Source organism: Eschrichtius robustus, chromosome X, assembly GCF_028021215.1.
Source record: "Eschrichtius robustus isolate mEscRob2 chromosome X, mEscRob2.pri, whole genome shotgun sequence".
Taxonomy (NCBI): domain Eukaryota; kingdom Metazoa; phylum Chordata; class Mammalia; order Artiodactyla; family Eschrichtiidae; genus Eschrichtius; species Eschrichtius robustus.
The window spans coordinates 62,698,513-62,719,638 of NC_090845.1; the positions used below are offsets into that span (position 1 = coordinate 62,698,513).

The 21,126-nt window shown below is 51.9% G+C and overlaps 1 protein-coding gene across 6 annotated transcripts; it reads right to left on the reverse strand.

The window, feature by feature from the left end:
* Window positions 1–250: 250 nt before the first annotated feature.
* On the reverse strand, window positions 251–15,698 carry ZMYM3 (zinc finger MYM-type containing 3). Of its 6 annotated transcripts, none has more exons than XM_068533384.1 (25): window positions 15,638–15,698; window positions 13,147–13,832; window positions 12,119–12,162; window positions 11,721–11,793; window positions 10,992–11,286; window positions 10,581–10,758; window positions 10,009–10,227; window positions 9,566–9,716; window positions 9,195–9,310; window positions 8,941–9,027; window positions 8,663–8,813; window positions 8,238–8,410; window positions 7,866–8,031; window positions 7,090–7,187; window positions 6,845–7,007; window positions 6,454–6,566; window positions 6,139–6,313; window positions 5,808–5,954; window positions 5,259–5,362; window positions 4,761–4,929; window positions 4,310–4,461; window positions 3,601–3,715; window positions 2,759–3,013; window positions 1,857–1,974; window positions 251–1,733 (listed from the first exon to the last, which is right to left on the reverse strand). In XM_068533384.1, the coding sequence occupies exons 2-25, from the start codon at window positions 13,811–13,813 to the stop codon at window positions 1,541–1,543; spliced, it is 4,122 nt and encodes a 1,373-aa protein (XP_068389485.1). In that variant the 5' UTR covers window positions 13,814–13,832; window positions 15,638–15,698; the 3' UTR covers window positions 251–1,540. The 6 variants fall into 6 exon arrangements, with proteins under 6 accessions (XP_068389485.1, XP_068389486.1, XP_068389488.1 ...); XM_068533385.1 differs by lacking the exon at window positions 15,638–15,698 and adding an exon at window positions 15,219–15,274; XM_068533387.1 differs by lacking the exon at window positions 15,638–15,698 and adding an exon at window positions 15,039–15,081.
* Between the last annotated feature and the right edge of the window lie 5,428 nt (window positions 15,699–21,126).

A 21,126-nucleotide genomic window follows, 5' to 3' on the forward strand; every position in this document is an offset into this window, starting at 1 on the left:
TCCTTAAACACAGTAGGTTCTTAACAGACAGCTGCTGAATAAATTTTTCCCTTAAGTGTTTGGAAACTTGTTATAACAAGGACCATACTCCTAGTGGGTCCGTTCAGTGAGCTGGGTAAAAATGATTCTCAACCTGTGGTGGGACACCTCACTTCCTTATACCTTGAGAGATCTGAAGTGGTCCAGCATTGCTCCTCTATATCCCTCACCCCTCCATACACTGCTCTCCCTCCCCCAGTGAAGGCAAAAGACAATTTTAACTCTTTATTTGAAACAAACAATTCCAGAGACAGAAGGTTAGTCGTGACAACAGCTTCTCACTACAACACAAGGGCGGGCATGGCTCACTGAAGGGACAGGCCAGGCGCCTCAGAACAATATATACAATTTAAACAGTGGCTAAACTGGTGACAGTTATAAAAACACAAAAAGGAGGCGGGGGAACAGCAAAGCCAACAGGGAAAGAACTGGGTACCCCCTTTGCCAGATGCTAAGAGTTTTCTGGAACTACAGAGGCAAGATGGGGAAGAGAGGAGATGGAGGCAGTGGGGGCAGGACCCACGCCCACAGCTCCTCACCTATCCTTTGACTACAGATCCCATCCTGCATGACCCAGGGCCCACACAGGCTAGGCCTGGCTCTCACGATGGGGGAAGAACAAGAGTGGGGAACCCAGCCCCAACCCAAGTCACAAGGTAGTTTTTGCCTTGGGAACTCTGTCCACTGAACTAAAGGGAAGCAGTTACAGAAGGGGGCTAAGCATGTTGACACCATGGCTCATGCCAACCTAAGATGGCAGAGAGAGACAAACACATAAACCAAGGGGACAGGAGTCTGCTCCCCATACTTAAGAGTCATTCTCTGCCTTTGAGGGAAAGAAAGCATTTGGAAGATTTTATTTAATCGCAGCACCAAGGGTTGATGCTTACAGGGGTGGAGAGGGGGAACAAGGTGGCGAGGAGGTTCCAACCACCAGTTATCTCGTGGGACGGGAAGACTGCCTAAGCTCTGTGTTTTAGGTAAATGGTCCCCTCGTTACTTTCATGGTTTCTCTCGTATCTTTCATACAAGACCCTTTAGCTTGGTACCGGGGAAGAGTAGAGAAGGCAGTGGGCACAGGGCAGAGAAGGCAGCTGGGTTCTTCCCTTGGCCAAACCTAGGAACAAGGGCCTTTACCTATGTGGGATGGGTCAGGAAACCCAAAGCCGACAGGATCACCAGAGCCATTAACACTCCACCCAGAGTCTGGCCCCAGGAGAAGGGGTTTACTCTGAAACATAAAGAAAATGGCCTAGCTGGTTTTTGCCCATCACTGGGAGACCAGTCCCTCAGTACAGAGGACTGGGGCCCTGTGGTTGTCAAGTGGTTTGGGAGAAGACAAAAGCCAGGGATTCCTAGGGAAGGCAGGGAATGGATGAGTAGAAAAGGGCAGTCAGCGCCCTTCAGAATGAGTAGCATTGGTTCCTGGGCCAGTCGCCCTGTGGGACGTGGCCACGGGACAGACATTGGTGTGAAAGATGGATCCGGGCAGCACATGGGCTTAGTCCAGGTCTTCCTCCCCGGGACGACCCAGCTCCTCATAAATCTCACGCACAGCCAGAATGCGATTGAGCATGCTCTCCAACATGCTGCGGTCCATGGGGATCACAGAATACCAGAGAGGTGACTCGGCGATGCAGGACCGCTCGGGTTGCAGGTAGAACACATCGTTGCGAGTCCGGAGGCTTTCGGGACTGCAATGGTGGGGGTGGGGGTGGGGGTGGGGGTGGGGCGGGAGGACAGAGATCAGTTCCTGGGCGAAGTAGAGCCTGTGGGTCCCCCCCGCTTATGCCATTCCTGCGAACCTGCCAACTCACCATTTTGAGAGATAGAATTCATAGAACTTGACAGGGCAGCGGAGGGGATTCATGCGGTTCTCACGCTGCTCTAAGATGGGGGCTTCGTCTTCTCTCTTCCGTTTCCCAGGACCGGTGTCTGTGGAGGAGACGAATGAACCAGACTCCTTAAAAGTGCAGTCTCAACGAGGCACCTCCAAGAGCACAGTCCAGGGCACGGGGGGAAGGCCTCAGGACACAAAACAGTCTCATGGAGAAATAAAGGCAGAAGAAGAGTCTGTCAGTCTCTCTGTACCAACCCAACGCTCTGTAGGGTGTTGCTCTGCAGTGAACCCTGGTTCTCATTGCTAAGGTCTCCATCATCTTCCCCAAGTTGATTTCCTGAAGGGGTGATCTCAGAAGTCACACGGACAAACTGACAAAACAGACCCTACCGCAAGATTGGGGTTGCCTTCCGGGATAAACAGCGATGGCCCCAGCCCCTGGCACATTAGTCCTGGTAGAGGCTCAGGTTCAGAAGGGACCTTGGGAACTGATTCCAGGGCCAGAATGGAAACCAAGGTGCTGTGGCAGTTATGCCCACTAGCTAAGAGTGACAGAAAGGCTGTCATTCACTCTTGTCAACTCTTCCCCTCAGCCAAACCCACCCAACAGCTTCCCACCTGTCCAACCCCCTCAAGCCCCAAAAGTAAACTGCCCTGAAATGAGGAAAAGTGGGAAGCAGGCAGCTGGGTGACCTCCTATTTATGCAATAGCCACTGCCCATCGGACTGAAGGACTGGCTGTTTTCATCTTTTCTGCAAACCCAGGAATGGAAGGATAGAGAAGCTGGGGGCAATGGAGAGGGCCAACCTGGTGGCACGGTGGGGCACGGAAGGGGAGGGCAGAGAGGGGGAAAAGCAAAGGAGGGGGCAGCTTCGTACCTCGCCCTTTCCTCTGGCGGACGGGGGCGTAGTAGCGGATGCTCACCACCTTGGTGGTGCCCCGAGGGGTGGTACACTTGCGGGACTGCCGCACCACGTTGGTGAAGGAGAGCTGCATGTGTTCCTCAGCCGTCTGCAGCCCAAAAAACTTAGTGTTGAAGAACATGAGGGTGTTGAGAAGGACAAAGGGCGAGTAGACCCCCAGCTGCTTACACTCCCAGAGGTGCTCTTCCTCCACTCGGGAGAACACCGTATCTGCAACGGGCAAGGGGGAGAGGCTGGTCAGGAGGGATTGACTACACAAACCCAACCGCTTCTGCTCCCACATGTCCCGCTCACAAGCACTGGGCACGCCAGACTCATTAGGTAAGGGACCATTGCACGTAAAACCCTGACGCCTCGCTATACTGCACAGGAGGGCTGGATTTTTGGGTTTGTTTTGGTTCGGCTTGGAGTGGGGTTTTTTTGGGGGGGGATAGTTTTTTTAACAGTTTCCACCTGCATTCAGAGCTTCGCTCACCATCCTCAGGTTACAGGCAGGTCGACGTAAACCTTGAGGAGTCCCACAACTTCTTCCTTTTTTTCCTTCACTTACCACTCAAACCCTGGTCACCATTTTGGGTCCCAGAGATAGCTCTTCAGACCTAAGTCTTGATCCCCTCCTTATGTTCAAGGACAGGGCCTCTGGCTCCTCTAGCTCTTAACCCTGAGGCACCCAACTACACACGTCTACGCTCAGACCCTTTCGTGAAGAGTGGCAGACCCAAGAGCCCTGGACTCAGAATGGTGCACTGGAAGAACGGAGGAAAGGGCGGAGGGGTTGCTAAGTCCCTGTCCCTTACTGTTGGGGAGGAGTGTGGGCTGCCAGGTACTCAGAGACTTGTTGAGTTCTTGAACAAAAGTCAGGTAGTAAAGGTCCGTGAAAATGTTCACCATTCGGTTATTTTCCAACAAGTACTGGAAAAAGAAAAACAGACACACATAGAGCTAGACTCTAGGCCCTAGAGGAAAGACGATGAGGCTGAAGGCCCCAGGCATGGCGACCTTGACAGTTAGGAGCCCATGGGAAACAGCTGCTGGATTTAGTGATCCAGAGTGGTTCTCCCCAGGTATACCTACAGCTCTGAGGAGCTGAGGCCTTGCTGGAAGAGGAGGAAGTCTGGAAGAGATGTGTCACAGCTGCTTCTTCACAAGCCCAGACCCCCTTGTCAGCTGAGGCATGGCTGACGTCTCCCACTGGGAACCAAACATTACCCCACCACTCAGGGAACCCAGCTCTGCCCATCCCTCCCCTCCTAAAGTGGGTTTCAGGATGACAAAGGGACCCGCAGAGCAATGAAGACTGCTCCTTGGTCAAAAGTCCTGGAACACAGCTTTGATTTTACAAGAGTATTCTCATTTCTTGTCGTGTCTAGAGTAGGAGATGAAAGGCAAGCTGCCTGCTCAAGGCAGGAAACAAGGTGAGGAACAGGGAGTGGGACAGGATCATTTCTGGTGGGACTCTGCCTGCTGTGTTAAGTGACGGCAAGTGAGGCAGGGCGCAAGGGGTACCTGTTGGATGCCAAGACACAGATAGTAGATACTGTCAGGTTCATATCGTTCACCGTTGGGTCGAGTGATTTCTCTCACAAACTGGGCCAGACCGTAGTTGAGCTCAGCAGCTGAGCAGGCCAGAATATCCTCTTTGATACGCATAGGTTTGGCTGCAGTGATACACAGTGGAGGTGGCTGGCATTAAGACAACTGCACATTAAGAATTTCCTTTAGCTCCACCATTAACCCCTTCACCCCTTAGTCACGTCCAGCTCCAGAACAAACCCACCAATTACACAAAGAGCCCTCAGCCTTGAAACCTAGACGGCAGCTCCCCTTATTCTGCAACTCCTCCCCATCTTCACAGGATACCCTTAAGTGATCACAGCCTTATCACTTGTAGACATCTACAGCTGAATCACAGCCCTGCCCCTGCTCCCCTTCCCCTCCTCCTCCCCTGGGTACTTACGGCCAAAGCGCAGCTCATCACCCTTGCTGGTTTCTCCATTGGCGTACTTCGACTGCACCCAGCACTTCCAAGCATTGACACCATATGAATAGTTGAGTCCAGTACAGCTAGGCTGGCTGCTCATGGAGTCCCGGGAACAGCTCTCTGAAAGCACCAGCCGCTTTTGACCCTGGAGGGGAAGAGAAAGGAGGGAGTGGTGGAGGTAAGGCCGGGGCACCATGGAAGCTAGTCAGGACCGCGTTCACCACCAGGGGAGGTGGGGACTGATGAAAGAACACAGCAAGCTTCCACAGCGCAGAACCCCAGGAAGAGCTCTTATAACCTCTGATGAACTGGGGAGAGAGCAGACTTTGGCTGTACCTTAGCATTCACAGTGGTGGAGAAAGGAGGCTAGGGAAGGCGAAACTAAGGCTGCTGACTTGGCTATGAAAGCCACCCCCCACCCCGCCCTTTGAGCCTCCATCCCTCTTCTGTGGATACAGCAGCCCCAGCCCTCACCTTCCTCATGGTTCGGGGAAGGTCTTGTTCAGTAGACACATCCTCAGGCCCTACCAGGCCACAATCAAACAGGAAATCTACGCTGGGGTTAATATCCAAAGGATCTAGAGGGGAAAGGAAGAAGAAATCAATTTTCTAAGACCTCAGCCCCGTAGTCCTCCCACCCCACCCCTGCTACTTGTTCACCTGACTCGAGATGAGCCTCCGAGACAGCTTCATCGTAGTCACCAGGACAAAGCTATATACTGAGAACGTGCTCAGAGGGACATACACACAAAAACTCACAACAATGGGAACGTTCCTAGCACTACTGAACTGTAAACTTTTAAACATGGTTAAGATGGTAAATTTTATGTTATGTGTTTTACCACAATTAAAAAAAAACCAACAAGATTCAAGCATAGAATGGTCTGCCTGTCCTGGTATCTCCGGCACCGCTCCCTGTGAGAGTCTTCGGTTTAGGGTCATGCTCCGGGTAACAAGCAACACTCCTTTCCTGACGGCGCAAATGCTACTGTACACAGCGGGCACGCCCTGAATCCTACTCACTCTTGGGGAAGTCCGCCTCCAAGTCTTGCCCAGGCTCATCCAACACATTGGCCATCTTGACGGCCATGGCCAGGACATCATCCCGAGCTGGCCCAAACAGGTCGCAGTCTTCCAGAAGTCCCTCTGCACTCTGGTTGCTCACGAGATCTGGGAGGCAGAGAGGTTGGCTTAGTCCCTGCAGCTCCTACTTGGCGCCCTCAACTGGCTTTCAGGGGCTGATCCCAACTATTCCCCCATCCCGCCAGGCACCGAGATCACCACTCTCCGCCCCCTTAGGCAGAGACAGACTGGCAGCACCCTGTCTCCCTCACCGCCGCTGTCCATGGCATACCACAAAGGTCAGATGAGGCCTTGTCTAACTCCTCGGCCTCTGCAATCATTTCTGCCATAGCCAGGATGTCGGCCTCCAAGGGGTTAGAAGGGATCTTCACCTTCAGCTCCTCGATGGTCTCCACAATCTTGTCTGTGCTCTCCAAGGTAGTGGGCAGGAACATGGGCACAGGCACCTGGAGGCACGAATCCCAACTAAACGCCAAGAACCACACCAGCAGATGAGAGGAACGGCTGGTGAGAGGGAGGGGGCAGGGTGGGTCTCAAGCCTGGGAGGGTAAAGGAGGCCCCCACCAGGAAGGGCAGGAAAACTTACCGGGATAGGCATTGAGAAAGGCACCGGGACTTTCTGGCAGTACAGATGCATAGGCACTGGCACAAAGATGGGCACTGGGATGGGCAGCACAATCACCTGTGGCTTCCACTCTTCTGCTGACAAAAAAGGGGTCTTCTCAGAGCGCCTGCCAGATGGGTCACATCTGACCCAGGACCTGGTGCTTGTCACCCCCCCCCAAAGCTCTAACACGTGCTCAGTGTCACAAAACTGCCCTTGAACCAAATGTTGAGAGACAACTCTGGGATTCTAGGATGACAATATGCAGGATGCTTCGGCCACCTAAGAAACCCCCTCGTCCAGCTCCCAGGCACAGGTCTGGAGGCCCAAGACCAAGGAACACAGCCTGTGGCGTCTCGGCACCCTCACTCACCTGTCTGACTCCCTTTGGACTTCATTTCCACCTTGCAGGAGACCCCCCGATTCTGCATCAGTGGTTTACACATGGCAGCTTTGTTTTTGCGGGGTGTTGCTGGGGGCGGTGGGGGTGGAGGAGGGGTGGGAGCAGCAGGGGCTGTTTGGATCTTCACAGGGATCTGCAGAGACAAAGGAATTTTAGTGCCGCTGACTACGGTACCCTCCTCTGAGACCATCCTCCCCCCTGGCTTTTGCCCTGACCTTGCCCAGATTCCCATTTTCCTCTGAGGTCTTTACAGTGTTGCTGTTCTCCACTTTGGTTTGAGAGGGTGTCTGGGGCTTCGCCTCAGAAGACTGACCTGTAGATCAAAGCAAACGAAAGCTCTCATCTGAGGCACTAGCTCTCCGTTTTCCTCACCCCTGCTCCAGGAGAGCTTCATTAAGAGAACACCAAATATGAATGGGAAGTCTCAAATTTTCCCTTCACCCCCGCCCCCAGGTCTAGTCTTGTCTAGGTCCCAGCAATAGCGGCCCAAAAGATTCTTTGCTCCTGGCTGCCAAGGATGAAAAATAGTGTCCCAGCAATGACCCATAATTTAAGGCCTTCCATTTAGATGGCCCTCAGGAGTTCAGTACCCCTGGAGTGCGGAGAGGCCGGGGTAACATTCTAGAAACAACAGTCTTCACTCTCACTAAAGGCAGAGCTTATGCCAACACTTCCTTCTCTCTTAAAACTAACCACAGCCCCCATATGCCCCACCCTACCTGGGCAGGTACCCATTCCCTACAATAAATCCCTTATAGAAAATCAGTAGGATCTAACTCTCAGAACCTTTTTTTTTTTTTTTCAACTCTCAGAACCTTTAAACGAGACTCCTCTAGTACCTCTACAGTCCGGAAGCTGAAAGAGAACGCAGTACCAGGACCTCTGGCCAGGGATGAGGTGAAAGCGGGAGAGGAAGCAGAAAGGGGCCAGGCCCAGGATCAGAAGAGTCCAGGCCAGTTCTAACAGACTGTGCCCCCTGCCCAGGACTCACTGTTCAGGAGGCTCTCGGGCCCACTCTGGGTATCCAGGTTGGGTTGGTTCTGCTGGCTGTAGAAACGCAGCAGACATTGTTGGTTGCAGAAATGACGAATCTGCCCACGCCAGTGGATGGTCTCCAGCAGCTTCCCCTGGCGCTTACAGGCATGGCACCGGGCAGCCTGAGGGTGTCAGCAGGATGGTCAGACCTGCCTCCCTAAAATGTGCTGGGTGGGCCCTTTGCCCTGGGATAAGTCGTGCTGCTCCCCTTGGAGGCTGGGTAAGCCGGAGCCCCCTCCCTGGAGATCGGCCCACACCCTGATGGCAGCACAACAGCCCGTTCTCCCTGCCGCCTTTTCCCTCCTTTGTAACGTGCTGCCCCCCTTACCTTGCAGTACCACAGCAGGTACTTGCTCTTACAGTCCTCGCTGCAGAAGTCCCAGGTGCTGCCGTCCAGTTGCTCGGTGACTCCGCGCTGGCAGGTCTGGGAGCAGTAAGTACAAGTGATACAACACAATCCCAGCTTCTTAGTGAAGTCCTGTTTGTACAGCAGCACACAGCCTGGAAAGGGGGCGAGAGGGAAGAGTCCAGAGACGCAGAAATCTCCATGGCCGTGAGACCCAACCTTTTCAAGGCAGTGCACCTGAACCCTCTAACAACCTCCCGTGCCCAAAGCCTGGGGACAGACGGCGTAGAGCGTCCTGAGCAGAAGGCCCTGGCCCTGTGGACCACTCTGCAAGCCCTCCTTACTTAATCTGCCATTCTCCCCAGCTGTGAGGTACAGAGCCCTCTGCCCCTTCCCCATCTCCTTACCTTCGCTGCAGAAGCTCTTCTCCACCCCACTGAATCGGAGCTTCTCATGCAGGAGTTTCTCCTGCCGGCAGTGCTCACACTGGGACACCACACCCCGAAGGCGCTTGAAGTCCTCACAGCAATCACGGCAGCAGAACTGGAACACCTGGTCCTGGGACGGGGGCACAGGGTGGGGAGGGCAGGGCTGTGACATCTGGACCTGGCGAGAGCCAAGTGGAAGGACCCCTTCAGACAGATGTCTCTGTGTAGCAAGATGTGGGTGGGGGTGGGGATCTTACCTGCCAGTCCAAGACCTCAGGCTTGCCACTGAAGAGGCTGTGGCAGTAGTGACAGCTCAGGTGAATGCCCCCCTCGGGGCTTGTGCGCTGGAGGGAAGGAAGACAAGTAAGGGAGGGGCAAGATGTGTGTGGTGGGCGGGTAGGGGTAGGGGAAGTCAGGCTTGTTCTTTGCTCTGCCCAGGCCTACCTACCCCAAATCTCATACCCTCTCTACGTCGCCACACCCTTTATCCCTGGTCCAGGGTTTGGAGTACCTGGAACTTGGTCCAGCAGCTGGGGCTGCAGAACTGGTAGACTGTGCGATCAACCTTGTTGTAGTAACAGGGGTCAGAGAGGCTGCGGCGGCAGAAGCTGCAGGGTCGGGGAGGGCCTGGGGCATAGAGAGAAAAGGAGAGAGAGAAAGAGAGAGAGAGAAAGAGAGAGAGAGAGAAAGAGAGAGAGAGAGAGAGAGAGAGAGAGAGAGAGCACACAGAAGGTGTAAGGCAGTGCAGAGATGGAACAGGAAATCCACGGGAAGATGTGATTGGGGCTGAAGTCGGGCAGCAGGGGTTACTTTAGAAGAAGGGAGTATGGGAGGTGGAAGGAAGGCCAGCAGGGGTCTCAGAGAAGAGGGCTTTGCACCTACCAGTGAGCCCTGCCTGCTTCACTTTGTAAGAGGTGGTACAGCACAGGGAACAGAACAAGCTGGTCTTGCCATTACGGTCCACATGGGATAGCATCTCAAAGTTCTTACACAGGGTCTTGCACCAGACACATGGGTACACCCGTGTGTTTTTCTGTGAGGAGGGGGAAGGAGAGGCTGAGGCTGGATTTGTCCCTTCACTTTTATTTTTTTAAATTTTTAAAACATGAAGTATTTCAGGCATACAAAAAAAGTATAGATGATGAGATAACAAAGACCTGTGTATCCACCAGCCAGCTTCAAAAATAAAACATAACAGATACAATTGAAACCCCCTTTATTTGTTTTATTTCTCCCAGCCCTCGACCCGTCAGGCACCTTTATTTCTCACCCAAGGACCGCACCCCCTTCCACAGCCCTCTAATGCACTACTCCCTCGGCCCCACCTTCTTGTACGCCCCCAAGCAGGTTGTGTTGCAGAACCGCTTTTGTTGGCCCTCGTGGAAGAGGAGCTCGGGGCCAGGGCTCCCGGTCTTGGTGTAGATGTAAGCCCCACACTGGTCACAACAGTTGGTTTTCAGTCCCTTGTTGGCCCGGAATTTGGAGAAGCAAGAGTCGCTGCAGAGCCGGTGCACCACGCTGCCATTGCTGACCTCGTGCAGGACCTGCCACATACACACACACACACACCCTGAGCTGGGGCCTGGCCACCACCACCCACCCTAGTGCAAGGACGGCCCGCCCCGCCTCACCCTAGACCTTCACAGCAGACAGTGGGCCCAGGGACCCCCCAACCTGCACATCGGGCTGCCGACTTGATGGTGAGGTCCTGGGAGGCAAGGAAGGCCAGCTGCACACATCCTGGAGAAGCTCTATCCTTGAATACGCTCCCTCACGATGGCTGCTTCCCCTCCCCACTCCCCTCTTCCACAGGGCCTGGCCCCTGCAGCCCCAGGATTGCAGGGGCAGCTCAGGGCTGGCCAGGCTCTGTAAATCAGCCCCCATCGAGCTTCCTCACCTCTCCAGTCTTCTGGCATATACTGCAGCGAGTGGCATCGGCGGGATCCCCAGACTGGGGGATTGGGCGCTGCTGCTGGGCCTCATACAGAGAGAGACAGACAGACGTGCAGAACTCATGGAAGGAGCCTCCTGAACCAGTCTGCGCCACGACTGAGTCCTTGGTGTTCCAGATCTCCCTGGAGGTGGGGACAGGTTTGCACATTCACTCAGTACCACCCTCTCATTTCATCAGCCTCCATCCCCCTCCTCTGGGATCAATGACCACAGAACCAAAATACTCTCGGACCCCCTCCCTAAGTCACCTCTCTCCCAGTTCCACTTTGCTACGTTCTTGCCAACATAGTCTCTGTCTCACCCTTTACTCCCAGCCGGATCCCTGGCCTCCCCACAGCCCGGGACCCTCACGTACTTCTTGCAGAAGGTACAGGTCTTTTTGCCGGAGGGCTTCTTGGAGAAGGTGGTGAGACAGGATGAAGAGCAGAAGAGCTGTGGCAGCCCCTTGCGCTGGTAGGCCGTCTGGCCCTTCTGCAGTGGTGTCCGGCAGTGGGCACAAGTCATCTTGGTGCCTACCGCTGAGCGCCCAGCCCTCTGTGCCACGCTCGAGCGTAGGGACATGCGAGGAGAGCGCCGGGGCCGGAATGGCACAAAGTCCTCATCGTTGGGGTCATCTACCATGGCATCAGAATCCTCATCTGACACTGGAACTGAGGAAGTGGGGGGGGGGAGGGGCGGGGAGAAAAGGCTGAGGGACCAGGCCTCCAGCTATCACCTGACCAACAGGTAGCTCAGCTGATCCTGGGATCCCCAATCCCTGTAGTCCTTGGCTTTATACCCCGCCCCTATTACATTGGAATCTCAAGCCACCCGGTGTCACTCTCCCTTAGTTACTCTGTAACCTCCCAGGGAGGGGAAGGGAGGGATCCAAGGGAGAAGATTCAGGGACAGGGATGGCAGAGCTGAAACAGGAAACTCCATTCTCACTGCTCTTGTTTTCAATTTCCCCCACTGCCCCTGGTTCCCATGCCAACCCAGAGCAGAGACAGGCGCTTCGCACTCTGCAGAGTGCGGCACTACAGGAGCCAGGAGATCCATGGCCCGCCACATCCCACTGGGTCACACTTCCTCAAGGCCTACTCACTGCTCTCAGTGGAATCCACAACCTCAGGTTTTGGAGGCTCTACTCTTCTAACGCGCTCGCTTCTCTTCTGCACCTTGGAAACATGGGGAGGGGAGGAAAGCTGACACCAGGGGCAGGCTAAAGGGCCAGCTGCGCTAGTACAGGGTTTGGGGGGGGGGGTACAGAAATAGGAGGGGGAAGGGAGAGTAGGGACCCTTGGCCCTGCCCTTAGGAGGAGGGGAAAAAAGGAGGCTGGACTTTCTCCTTAAGAAGCAATAGACACAAGCGCTCCCTCCCTCCTCCTAACTCTCCTCACACACACCCTCCACAGAGCAACATCTGGGAGGGAAAATGAAGGGTCTGTCCTTCCCAGAGCTACAGGGGGAACCAGACTCCTTCCAATCCCCTCCCCCCCTCACCCTCTCAGGCGGCTTCTCACTCGCCTTCCCAGTCAGGCCATCTCCTGCAAAGGAAGCAGAAAGCAACCTAAATCTTGAGCCTGCCTTCACCACCCCCTCCCTGGCCCAACCCCCGCCTCCATTCCTGGGGAAGAACTTACTCAAAACTGAAAGGGAAAACTCGAGTGCCTGTGGCTTCTTGGGGCCCCTCTCAGGGTTACCTTGAGCTCTGCACTAAGGTGGGGGAGCAGCGCACAGCTATTCTCCATGAAAAAAATCCTACCTTCCCACCAGCTTTCTGTCCCAATCATTGGGAGTTAAGGAAACACAAGTAACATACCTTTCATCAAGCATTTATAGTTTATCAACAAAAACAAATGCAACCACCCAAAGGTAGCAAGGGAAGAAGGAAGCATTAATGTATGGGGAGGTTCCCCTGGACTCAGGTGGTTATATAAGCCCTAAGACCCTGGTCACAGCCTGGGAGAGGCACAACACTAGGCAGAATTGGGGAGAAATGCGAGCCTCTCAAGTCTAGGCTGGCCCTCCCCTATCAGAGACACAATCCTAGGCCCTGCATGTCTACCATTCCTCTGAAATCACTATGCACTTGGCGGCTCCAGAGCCTAGTTATCATTCATCAAACCCAGAAACCCCAGTCTCATCTAGAACAAAACAGCTAGAAAGATCTTAGAACCAAGAAGCCTGGTGTCCTCCCCAAATCCCAAAGGAAGGAGGACCCTGGTACCAAAAGCCCACTGGGGGAAGAAAAAGGGAACCTCTGCCACCAAACCCAGTCTTCTCAACCCACCCCCCTGAAACCTCACCCCTATTTCTCCTCCACAGCCACTGAGCTCCCCCTAGCCCTACTTTCCTTAACCTTCTTCACCACACCCCCACTCCTCCTTCCAAACCCCCCACTCTTCCATACACATCCCTACTCTTATCTCTCCACCCTCCTCCCACAACTTCTTCCCCAAACACACAGCCACCCTCCTTACCCCCACCCTCTTCCCATCCTTGATTTTCCAGCTGATCAGGCAACCTACCTGGCAAGGAAGGGTGTGCAGGGGGGCTAGGGCCCCCAGGTTTAGTCTGAGAACTGTTGATTCCATCCCCCAGAGTCTCTCCCACTGAAGGGCTGGGGGGGCCATTTGGGCTCTGTGGCTGCCCTTGGGGAAGCTCTTCCTCCTGCCCAGGGGAGCCCCTTCGCCCTGTAGCTATGGAGGTGGTCTCCTCCTCTTCAATATGTGGGGACTGCAAGGTTATTGGAGAATCTGGAGCCAAAGGCTCTAGTAGCCCCTCAGGTGAAGAGGGATTTGCCCCAGCCCCTGGGTCAGGTGGCACCACCTCAGGGGTCTGGCCCCCTGGTCCAGGCTCTAGGGTCTGATCTCCTGCATCCCATGCAAGGGTCCCCTCAGGACCATGGTCCACCTCTGGGGGGGAGGGGGCTTTATAGAGCAGCCCCCCCAGCCCCAGCAGCTCAGTGGCTCCATCCAGGACTCCAGGGTCTTTTTCCAGGCCAGCAGGGGTATCAAGCAGGTCCAGGGCTCCTGAGGATGGAGAAGGGCCAGGGGGGGCCCATCCTCGAGTTGGGGCAGTCTGGGATTCCAGTAGATCCTCTCCAAATTCCATGTCTACTGGAAGGTCTCCAGCCAGGGGCTTCTCTGGCAGGGTCAATGGGTCAAACGGACTGGGGAAATCACTGGGGTCCATGAGGATGACTGGATATGGGCTGTAGGTTAGGGGTAGAAAAGAGGACAGAAGAGGTGGTCTTCGCCAGAATTCCTTCTTATATAGGTTCTGGGACACACCCCATCATCCACTTGGATTTCTCTTGAATCGCCCCCACCACAACCGACAAGCATTTCCACAGGCTTTAGTGCAAATGACCACTCCCCCCACCAACATACAGCGCCCCCTGTGGGGAGAGGCGTCCCCCGCCCTGGCCCTGTGCCCCACTCGCCAGGCAGTCCGTCGTTCCACCCGCCCGCCTAGCCCCCGCCACCCCACTGCAACTCCCAGCTCCCCTCCCCCCTCACCTTTCACTCCCCCCCACAACTCGGGCTGAACGCCCCCTTAGAGTCTCCCAGGGCCGCTGCCAACAGGAGCCTTTCCCGCCCCCGCGATCTCAGTTTCTATCCCCTCCTCTCTCTCCTAGAGCCCCCCAGTTCCCCAGTCTTTACCCACCCTGTCTGGCCCCACCCCCTCTCCCCGCGTTGCATGGTCCTCCCTCAGCCCTTCCCTCGCCCCCACAAACTGCCCTTCCTAACCCCTCCCCCCGCAGTTACCTTTCAGGGTCGCCCACTTCCTCAGCCCAGTCCCCCTTTCCTATTGCTCCCCCAGTCCTCCTTCTCCTGTTGCCCACCCCCCACCTCAGGCATTTACAGGAAGACATTTTGGAGCTACGATCTCTCCTTAGACCCCCCCTCCCGGCTACTGCGAGAACCCGCCTGCAGGTTCGGTTCGGCTTGATCAGGCTCGACCCCTACCTGCGGCAGGGTTAGTGTAACGGCTACAAGCCTAGAACTGCAGACAGCGACGGCCCCGCGCTCCTTCTCCACCTCCCTCCCTAGCAGCCGGGACAGGGGTCGCGGCCCCTTTAAATGGCAGCGCCGCTCACAGCGCCCAGCGCTCTGCACCAGGCGGGCGGGCGGCGCCAGCAACCAACCCCATTGGCTGGCTCGAGGAGGGGGCTCGCGAGACAGCGCCGGCCCCCGGCGCGAGACTCCCAGCCCAGTGGACGCCTGGAAATTGTGGAGTGGAACGTCGGCACCGGAGATGGAGCTTGAGCCCCCGCCCGGGGCCCCGTTAGTTGAGAAGGAAAAGCTAGCCTCCGGAGCTTGGAAGCCCGCCCCCGGGGAAGGCGGCACCCCCTCTCCACCAAAGGGCCGAGTACACTAACCCACAAAAAACAGATCTACGCACCTGCTTCCCTTACCTGGCTTGAGAGTCTGGCCCCCGTCAACACCCGTGCCCGCCCTACCTCCTGGAGCCCACTCTACCCGTGATCCCCTCCTCTCATTCAAATGGTTCCCGGTCCCCTCCCCCTCCCCGTGTCTCTCTCCGCTTCCCACTCGTGTTCAACCCCCCGGCGTCCGCCCCCCTCAACAGTCCCTACCTACGCCATGCCGCAGGCGCCTGCCAAGATTACCCTCCCCCCCAACCCCACCTCTCCGGGGCCCGCCCCCTGGGCGACTGTTGGGGTAATGAGTGACAGCGAAGGGTGGGGGAAGGCAGTGACCCAACCCTCACGTGCCCCTCCTCCCCTTGTCTGCAGCCTCGGGCCCCCCTAACCATTCTGAGACTCAGAGTTGTGGGGTGTCTTAAGCCTGGTCTCCAGCCACCCAGGGCGAGTTAAATGGCTCTGGCTCAGTGACAACGCCTATGCAGTAGCCGTTACTGCCTGATGACCCCAAAACCAGGTCCTGCAAAGACACTCCCCCACTCCTTCCACGGTCTTAGGGTAAGTTCTGAGATCTTCTCCCTGAGTCTTCGCGCAGGAGCCCCCAGCGTTATCTCTTCAGTAGTTTTCCTCACCGAGGCCGACAGCTCTCCTTCCTCCTTTCTCTGTCTCTCTGTCTCTGTCTCCCTCCCTCCCTCTTTCTGTCCTTGTCCCTCTCTCTCTCTCTCCCCCCCCCCCCCCACTCTGGCGCGCACTCTCTCTCTCCCGGTCTCTTTTTGTCTCGTCTCTGTCTCTCAGGCTCTCTTAGGCACGAGCACGCACGCGCGCGCGCACACACACACTCCCCCTCCTGGATGGTCCTTAGCGTGTGGGTGTGGCTGGGGTTGAAGCTAGGGAAGTGGGGTAGGGGGAGGGGGCATTAGCATTAGGCCTACTGGCTTTAAAAAATGTGTGCCAGGATCCATTCTCAGTCCCCATTAGAGTTAGAGCACTTTACAATCCCCGCTCTCTCCACTTTACCCCTCCGACCCCTAAGTGCTGGAGAGTATTTAGTATCTGAGATACTAGAAGAGGCTCAGGCTGGAAGGGAGTCCCATCACATTTTTAGGTTTGGTGTCCAGTGCCTGCTCTGGCCTGCCTCTTTGCCCTGGGCCTTTCTTCCTTCCCACACTAAGTCTCTCCTAGCCTTGTAGTCCTCCGGAGTTTTATCCTCCCTTGTCTCATTCACCTTCTCAGAAACCTTATCCTTCCTGGCTCCCCCCATGGCCTTGAGGTTATCTTTGCTCTCTCCTATATACAGAGATAAAAGCAAGAGTTTTCCCCTTTAGGTTTCCCAAACGCAGCTTTCTCTTTATCTTAACCAGTATACTGTGTATCCATCTCACACCTTCTGCTTATTTCTGTGTCCCTGTACCTCCTTTTGCATTTTCAATTTGTTCCATCTCAGTTGGGTCACGTCGTTCTTTTGTATTGCCTGCCCTTCTCAACACATGCTTGGATCCTTGACTGCTCTCGTTGTGGAGAATGCCTGGTTTCAAATTGAGGGGAGACAATCTAAAGGGGGCTGATGGTGTATTCAGAGGCAATGTGTATGAGTTCTGGAGACAGATAGACCAGAATTCTAATCTCAACTCTGCCTGCTTTTTAACCAGTTGACTTTGGATTTGTCTCTTGTCAAGTCACCAGGTCTTATTTTTCTCATCTTTAAAACAGAGATAAGAAAACCATCTAAATGTACAATAGAAAATTGGTCAAATCAATTTTGGTTATATTCATACACTGGATGTAGTAATTAACAACCATTACTACAAATTACTATTTTGCTGCAAACCTAAAACTACTCTAAATAATAAAGTCTATTAAAAAAGCAAATGAGACATGAAAACACTCCAGATATAATGTTACGTTTTTTTTTATAGGAGTTAAAATATGATACCAACTTTGTAGAGAAATTCTATATACATGTATACTTAGAAAAAGACTAGAAAGAAATACTGGGGATAATGATACCGCATAGCAATGCTACTAAGATTAAGTGAGGTGTGCCCTTGCCTGACATATAGCAGGTGTTTAATAGATACTTGTTATTATTATAAGAGAAATAGAGCTGACTTATGAAAGGTTTGGGACTTCACACCCTGGAAGCTTCATGTCCTTAAAATAAATATCTACTTTTTCTCTTTTAGTAAGCCAAGAGTGCCCATAGTTGATAGGTTTGAGTATGTATCAGCCACAGATGAAAAGCTCTAACATAAATGGGCTGATGGGGGACGACAGGGAAGGTGTTGAGTAAGAGTGTGGCCTGCAATTCAACACTCATTTTCAGCCTTGTTACATTTATGGCATAGTACTCAATTCTGTTACTTGTTATTCACCATTTATAAAGCACTCCTAAAGCTCTGTAAATACTATAAGACAGGTAAAAACTCAGTCCCTGTCTTCATGAGAGTTCTTTCATTTTAATTATATATATCCTTTTCTGATTACAAAAATATAAATGTTCACTGTAAAATTTTTGGAAAGCATAGAAGGTCTGAAGAAGAAAGCAATGATCACTTTTATCCTATCCATCATACCTGGAGATAACCTCTACTCTTTTTGATGTATATCCTTCCAGTCCTTTGTTTTCTTTTTGCATATTTTTTTTTTACAAAATTGGAATTATCTTGTACAGTATGTTCTACAACATAATTGTAATGGCTGTATATTATTCCATCATTTGCATGTGCCATGCTTTACTTAACTAACTACTGCTGGGTGTCAAACTTTTATTTTTTTATGACAGGCAAGGCTACATGTAACTTGATCAAACAATTGGAGATACTATTTGGCAGCCATTTGATTAGAGTGAAGTTCACTCTTTAGAACCAACTCTGGAAACATATGGATTCTTATTTAATGTCTTATACCATTCTAAAGTACCATGGAATGAAGAAAAGGAAATATGCATTTAGAGAGACTTTGGGGAAATGCTAGACTGTGAGCTCCTCAACAATAGGGACCAGTTCTTACTCATCTCTATCTCCAGCATCTAGCATAGTCCCTGATATGTTTGTTGGATGAATTGGTGGACGAATGAATAAGGGAGAGAGAGGGGAATAAAAGCCTCAATGAACTCAAATTGTAGTAATATTTCTATAATATAAGGAGAGAGGTAAGAGTGAAGCAAGAGGGGAGCAAAGGCAGGCAGGCAAAGATAAGGAACCTTCATCTTTATCTTTAAAAAGAAGAATACTACTCAGCCATAAAAAAGAATGAAATAATGCCATTTGCAGCAACATGGGTGGACCTAGAGATGATAATACTAAGTGAAGTAAGTCAAAAAGAGACAAATACCACATTATATCACTTATATGTGGAATCTAAAATATGATGCAAACGAACCTATCTATCTATGAAACAGAAACAGACTCACAGACATAAAGAACAGACTTGTGGTTGCCAAGGGGGAGGGGGTTGGGGGAAGGAAGGAGTGGGAGTTTGGGGTTAGTGGATGCAAACTATTACATATAGAATAGATAAACAAGAAGGCCCTACTTACTGTATAGCACAGGGAACTGTATTCAATATCTTGTGATAAACCATCATGGAAAAGAATATAGGGACTTCCCTGGTGGTGCAGTCGTTAAGAATCCACCTGCCAGTGCTGGGGACATGGGTTCCATCCCTGGTCTGGGAAGATCCCACATGCCTCGGAGCAACTAAGCAAGCCACAACTACTGAAGCCCACGTGCTCTAGGGCCTGCGTGCCACAACAACTGAGCCCGTGTGCTGCAATTACTGAAGCCCGCGTGCCTAGAGCCCATGCTCCACAACAAGAAAAGCCACCGCAATGAGAAGCCCGCGCACCGCAACGAAGAGTAGCCCCCGCTCACCGCAACTAGAGAAAGCCCGCGCACAGCAACCAAGACCCAACGCAGCCAAAAATAAATAAAAATAATTTTAAAAAGAATATAAAAAAGAGTGTGTATATATGTATAACTGCATCACTTTGCTGCACAGCAGAAATCAACACAACATTGTAAATCAACTATACTTCAATAAAAAAATTAAGCAGAGAGTCAACAACACTGCTTCAGTGAAAATTATCAAACGAATATTCTATTGAGAGCAAAATTCTTTTTGTATTGCTAAGAAATTTTTAAAACACAATATTATTTGAAAATTTTAAAAAACGAAGAAGAATGAGTGAAATGTAGTAAAAGCATGCCTATTCCTCCTTATCAGCAAGTCCAATGGTGGCAGTCTGATTTAGTGTGATTCTGACTACACGCCACTCTTTAACATTCACTCTCTCCTGTCCAAACATCTCTCCCAACTTGGGAGGCAACATATCCTAATTTACTCCACAGGAGGTCAACTGACTTTATGAGACACACACCCTAGGGTCCATATGGGTTCCAGGATCTCTACAGGACTTTCTGCTATGGTGCTGTCCCTTGGGAAATCAACTTAGGTTATTATTACTTCTTTAGGTCCCACTTATACTTTCTTTTTTTTTATAAGAGCTTTATTGAGATAGAATTCATATACTATACAATTTGCCCATTTAAAGTATACAACTTAATGGATTTTAGTATATTCACGGATATGTGCAACCATTAATGACCACAGTCGATTTTACATTTTCATCATTTTAAAAAGAAACCTTGTACCCTTTAGCTATCTTCCCCCATCTCTCCATCTCCCAAAGCCTTATGCAAGCACTGTTCTACTTCTTTTCTCCATAGATTCCCCTATTCTGAACATTTCATATAAATAGAATCATATAATATGTGGTCTTTTGTGACTGGCTTTTTCCACTTAGCATGTTTTCGAGATTCATCCATGTTGTAGCATGTATCAGAACTTCATTAGTTTTTTATGACTGAATAATATCCCATTGTACGGATATACCGTATTTGCTTAACCATTCATCAGTTGATGTACCTTTTGGCTATTATGAATAACGCTGCTATAAACATTCACTTTTACCAGCTTTTATGTGAACACGTTTTCAGTTCTCTTGGGTAGGTACCTGGGAGGTGGGACTTCCCTGGTGGTGCAGTGGTTAAGAATCTGCCTGCCAATGCAGGGGACACGGGTTCGAGCCCTGGTCCGGGAAGGTCCCACATGCCACGGAGCAACTAAGCCCTTGCGCCACAATTACTGAGCCTGCACTCTAGAGCCCACGAGCCACAACTACTGAGCCTGTGTGCTGCAACTACTGAATCCTGTGTGCCTAGAGCCTGTGCTCCGCAACAAGAGAAGCCACCACAATGAGAAGCCTGCTCACTGCAACGAAGAGTAGCCCCTGTTTGCCGCGACTAGAGAAAGCCCACGCGCAGCAACAGACCCAACACAGCCAAAAATAAATAAATTTATTTTTAAAAAAAAGTTCATTAAAATGCTATTGAATCCATAGTAGCTTTATTTATTTATTTGTTTGTTTGTTTATTTATTTATGGCTGCGTTGGGTCTCCGTTGCTGCACGTGGGCTTTCTCCAGTTGCGGCGAGCGGGGTCTACTCTTCGTTGCGGTGCGCAGGCTTCTCATTGCAGTGGCTTCTCTTGTTGCCGAGCATGGGCTCTATGCACGCAGGCTTCAGTAGTTGTGGCATGTGGGCTTCAGTAGTTGTGGCATGCGGGCTCAGTAGTTGTGGCATGCGGGCTCATTAGTTGTGGCTTGCGGGCTCTAGAGCGAAGGCTCAGTAGTTGTGGCACACTGGCTTAGTTGCTCCATGGCATGTGGGATCTTCCCGGACCAGGGCACAAACCCGTGTCCCCTGCATTGGCAGGCAGATTCTTAACCACTGCGCCACCAGGGAAGTCCCATAGTAGCTTTTTTGTAACTATGTATTTTTTCACTTAACAGATACTAGATACCATCATGCTGGAGTCTATAAAATATTTGATATGAAAAGTCCTCATAGATCTTTATGCATCTATATGGAAAGATAGCTAAAGTACTTTAAGTGAGAAAGTCATGGCTCAGAAAAGCATGTATAGCTTAATCCTACATGTATAAAAAGGTATGAAGTTTTCCCTTTGACCAGGACAGTACAAACATAGAAAATAGAAATGCAATAATGTCATAATTGTAATCACTGGGATGAATAGAGGGAGAGACTTTTTTTACTCTTGGG

Excerpts from the sequence above, each read along its gene's own strand:
- ZMYM3 (XM_068533384.1), bottom strand. The coding sequence starts at position 13,813 with ATGGACCCCAGTGATTTCCCCAGTCCGTTTGACCCATTGACCCTGCCA. Across the intron at positions 11,287-11,720 it reads TGTGGATTCCACTGAGAGCA|TTCCAGTGTCAGATGAGGAT; the intron begins GTGAGTAGGCCT and ends CCACTTCCTCAG. Across the intron at positions 9,028-9,194 it reads GCTGCTGGACCAAGTTCCAG|CGCACAAGCCCCGAGGGGGG; the intron begins GTACTCCAAACC and ends CCTTCCCTCCAG.